Raw genomic sequence first — 4,025 nt, 5'->3', positions numbered from 1 at the left:
GCGTTTGCACAGCGGGAGGGGCTGGCTGGTGCCTGTGGAGCTGCTCAGAGGGTCTGCGGCGCCTCTTCAGATAAGGCATTAACAGTTGGGGCGGACTCGCTTCCAGATCTGCTGACGCCAGGTGCCTGGGGCAAGGTGCCAAAGGTTCCCTATAAAGTGCTGGGGCTCTGGGCTGGTGGCCACTCACCCTCTGGCTGCTGGTCTGCCTCCGCCGTGAGGGACCTGCCCGGCGACCACCATGGTGAGGCTCGTGCTGCCCAACCCGGGCCTGGAGGACCGGATCCCATCCCTGGGCCAGCTGGAGAGCATCGAGACGGAGGAGGCCAGCTCTCGGCCCAAATGGGACAACAAGGCCCAGTACATGCTCACGTGCGTGGGCTTCTGCGTGGGCCTGGGCAACGTGTGGCGCTTCCCCTACCTGTGCCAGAGCCACGGCGGAGGTAGGCCGCGGGGCCACGGGGGCAAGGATGGGGGACGGCAGCTGGGGCTCTGCTGTGAACAGCACGACGTCCCCTGGGACCGCAGGATGTCGGGGCCGCGGCACGCACTCGTGCCTTCCCCGGGAGCACCGGGGCCTCCACGTCGGCACCGCGGGGCTGGGCTGGGCAGGGCTGGGCTGCAAGTGGTCCAGGGCCCTGCATGGCACCCTGCTCCTGGCTGGTGGCGGAGGTGAGGGATGTCCATGGCCCTGGCCCTGTGTGTCCACGTGTCCGAGTGTCGGGGAGCCCTGCCCCGTTCTTGGAGAACACGTCTGACCTGCGTGTGGGGGTCCGAGAGGAACCGGCCACTCCTCCTGACGGAGCCCCGTCCTCTGAGTGTGGAAGGGGGTAGTGAGCCCAGCCGCGCTCATGTCCCCCATGGAGGCCCGTGCTCAGCCCTCCCTGCGCTTCCCCTGTGTCCTAAGCCCAGAGGTGGGCGCCATGTTCCTGGATGGACAGAGGAGGGAGCTGGGCAGGAACAGGTGACCCGCAGAAGGGCACCCTCGCCTCGCAGAGGCCTCCGAGGGCCTTGCCTGGAGCCCAGGGGTCTCCTTCCCCAGGGCGAGGCTGCCCCTCTCCTCCACCTGCCAGTGGCACTGGGTCACGCTGGGTCAGTGTCCTCAAGGCTTCGTCCCCTCGCCCACCTCCCAGGGCCTGTGGCTACAGGGATGGAGCCCCCGTGTGTCCATGGCTCTGTCTGCCTGGGCTCCCTGCCCTCGAGGGGTGTGCAGCCTGGGGCTGGGTTCGCGAAGGTGGAGGGCTCTGGGTCAGGGGCGTGGTGCGAGCTGGCGGGCTGGCTGCCGCGGGAGGCAGGTGCCCCAGTGATGGGAGTTAGTAGGGCGTTTTTTGTTCTAACTCTGAAGGACCTGCAGGCTCTCACCTGGGCGTCCTCGGGAAAAGCAGACGTGGTCGTTCCTGGGTCAACCTCAGCAACCTGGAATTTCCCAGGGTTTGAGCTTCCCAAAGTCTGGGAGGGTGTGTCTTACAAGCCCCGGTCCGGTCTGTGCTTCTGGGAGGCTGGGGCCTTGGTGCTGGGGGGGACGGGTGGGGGCAGGGTCCCCAGCCATAGAGTCCCTGATGTCAGCCACCCCTTCCTTCTGGGACTTACTGATCACATATGCCCCCCACCCCCCACCCAGGGTCCACCCTGGGGGAGGGGCCCAGCATCTCCCTGCCCCATCTACCCCTGCTCAGTTCCAACTGGGAGCTCAGCACCACTCTGGGGTGGGTGAAGCCAGCTGGACAGGGAAAGGGGCCGTCCTGGTGCTGTGCGGGGTCCCAGGGGCCACTCGGGATGGACCCACTTTGTGGGTGGAGGCCAGATGCTTGTCCCCTGAGAGGAGGGCGGGTGGCACTGCCGGAGCCCCTGAGGAATGCCCAGGACCTGCTCAGAGTGACTTGGATGTCTTCAAGGCAACCGGCCAGAGCAGTTTACTAAGTAAATCCCACAGGCTATGGGCCCCCCCGCCCCGAAAATTCACCCTGCGGAATGGGGGCTTCCGGGTGCAACCACACACTGGATCTGAATGCAAGGGGGCAGCGTGGGAACCTCACCCCCAGACACTGTGGACTGATGGGACTGTCCCCGGATCACCGCGAGGGAGCTGTGTCCCCACACCCGTTCCGCCCTGGCTGCAAAGCTCGGGGTCCCAGCTCCGGGATGGGAATAGGGTGGGAGTGGGAATGGGATGAGAGCAGGAACTGGGTGGGAATAGGGAAAGTACTGCTGGGTTTTCCAGGGCTTCTGATTTGGGAGGCAATCTTGTGTGCGGTCCCAGGCAGGGGATGGGAACCAGAGGATCTCGGAGCTGGCCTTAGGAACTCCTCTGCGTGGTGTCTCCATCCCTTCTCCCAAGTCCCCACCACCATGGCCGCCTTCTCTGCGCACGGGCTGCCCTCCTTGTGCGTATCTCAAGGTGGGCTTTGCTTCGAGATTCCTCCCCTGTGAGCTCAAATAACGCTGTCCTTCCAGGCCTTGGCCAGGGTGACCCCACGCTGGTTCTCTGGGCCTGTCTGTGCCCTAACCGCCACGGGCTGCTCCCTCGCCGCCTTACGTCACACCAGCCTGCGGGTCATGAGCCCCTCTCCGACCAGGAGGTCCTCGGTCTGGAGGCAGTGCTTGAGTTTCCATTTCTGGCCCCAGTCCCATCCTCGATGCTGGGAGATGTGCTCGTGGGTGTGGGCTCCCCAGCCTCCACCCCCAAGCTCTGTCTACATCCACTCTGCCACCCCTGCTGACCGGGGGTGCACCGGGGCTGAGTGGGCCCAGAGGACGGGGAAGAGGTGGCAAGGCCACTTGGGCCAGAGCCTTCCGGGCCTAGAAGGGCCTGGGTGTGGGCTCTAGAGTGCAGGCCCCAGGCGAGGAGGGCCCTTGGAAGTGTGGGACCCAGGGTGTCTCCCCTTATGGGGTCATGACCTCTAGGCCCTGGACATGCTGCCCCTGCCTCCGGCTGTGTTCTCCGGCCCCGGCACTCCCCATCGGCGGCCGTGATCGGGGCAGCACCGTGGGGCCCTCCACGGGCTGACTGGGACCCCCCAGACCAGACAACCTGCTTGAAGGGAGGCCAGCAGGTGGGCCAGACCCAGGGAAGGCAGAGCTTGCTGCCCCTGCTTTGTCCCCGCACAAGATGGCTGTCCAGCGTGTGGCCCGTGTGGGCACGCAGTCCAGACTGCGGGCGGGAGGCGGAAAGGGGGGAAGGCCCGGGGGTCGGGTGAGCAGCCGTCGTCATCTGCCTTCAGGGACACGGAGAGAGGCACACGTGGGAGAGGCTGCACCCGTCCGTGGGCCCCTGGAGGAGGCGGGCAGCGTCCTGGGAGTCCGGTCCCCACCCCCACGCATCTGCTCCTCTTCCCATCTGCAAGCCCAGAGAAAGGACGTCGCGCTTCCTGGGCCAGTTTGGGTGATCGGTCAGCACCCCAGCCGTCCAGGCTGCCTGTCCAGGGTTTGTGGTTACCCTCGAGCCTCCGCAAGTCTCCACTGTCTCACATGCGCAGTGCCAGGCAGGGGGGCTCAGGAGGCCCTTCTCCGCCAAGACCCGCATGCCCCACCCCGTTTCCCCGCCGGATTCTGCCCCCGGGCATCTGTCTCCCTTGGCGCCACCGCCCCTCCCGCCCCGCCCGCCTCTCTGCCTGTCGGCCCATCGGTGCCAGCGCCCAGGTAGCACGGGGACGCCTGTCTCCCAGGACCTTTGGAACCACATCCGGGCGCCACCGTGCCTGCTGGCTGCTCTCCCTCCGCTGCCCTTCCCTGCTTCCTCACCTTTACTCGCGAGAGGAAGTAGCCAGCTCTAAAAAGAAAGCCATGAACTCCCCAGGGGGCTGCTTGAGGACGTGCTCATCCCTGGAAAGAACAGGGGGCCAAGGTCCCGCCGCCACCCTGGGCTGGGGGTGCTGGGTGGGCAGGACCCACAACGTGGGGACACGCAGGGCTCCCTTTGGGGGGTGGGGTGACTGTGTGCCCCCCATCCTCCCACCCCCCACCGCCGCCTCTGCCCACTGGGATCCCCTGGCATGTTGGCCCAGAGGAGCTCATGTGAGGGAGGGGTG

The 4,025-nt window shown here is 66.5% G+C and overlaps 1 protein-coding gene across 1 annotated transcript in view; it reads left to right on the top strand.

Annotated features, from left to right (window-relative positions):
* The first annotated feature begins 238 nt into the window (after positions 1–238).
* SLC6A19 (solute carrier family 6 member 19) overlaps positions 239–4,025 on the top strand; it is a 21,786-nt gene continuing 17,999 nt past the window's right edge. The window contains exon 1 of the mRNA XM_002918831.2: positions 239–440. Coding sequence (XP_002918877.1) covers positions 239–440 — 202 coding nt within the window. The remainder of the gene's footprint in view (positions 441–4,025) is intronic.

Source organism: Ailuropoda melanoleuca, chromosome 3, assembly GCF_002007445.2.
Source record: "Ailuropoda melanoleuca isolate Jingjing chromosome 3, ASM200744v2, whole genome shotgun sequence".
In the NCBI taxonomy this organism is placed as follows: Eukaryota; Metazoa; Chordata; class Mammalia; order Carnivora; family Ursidae; genus Ailuropoda; species Ailuropoda melanoleuca.
This window is presented reverse-complemented; position numbering and strand designations above follow the sequence as displayed.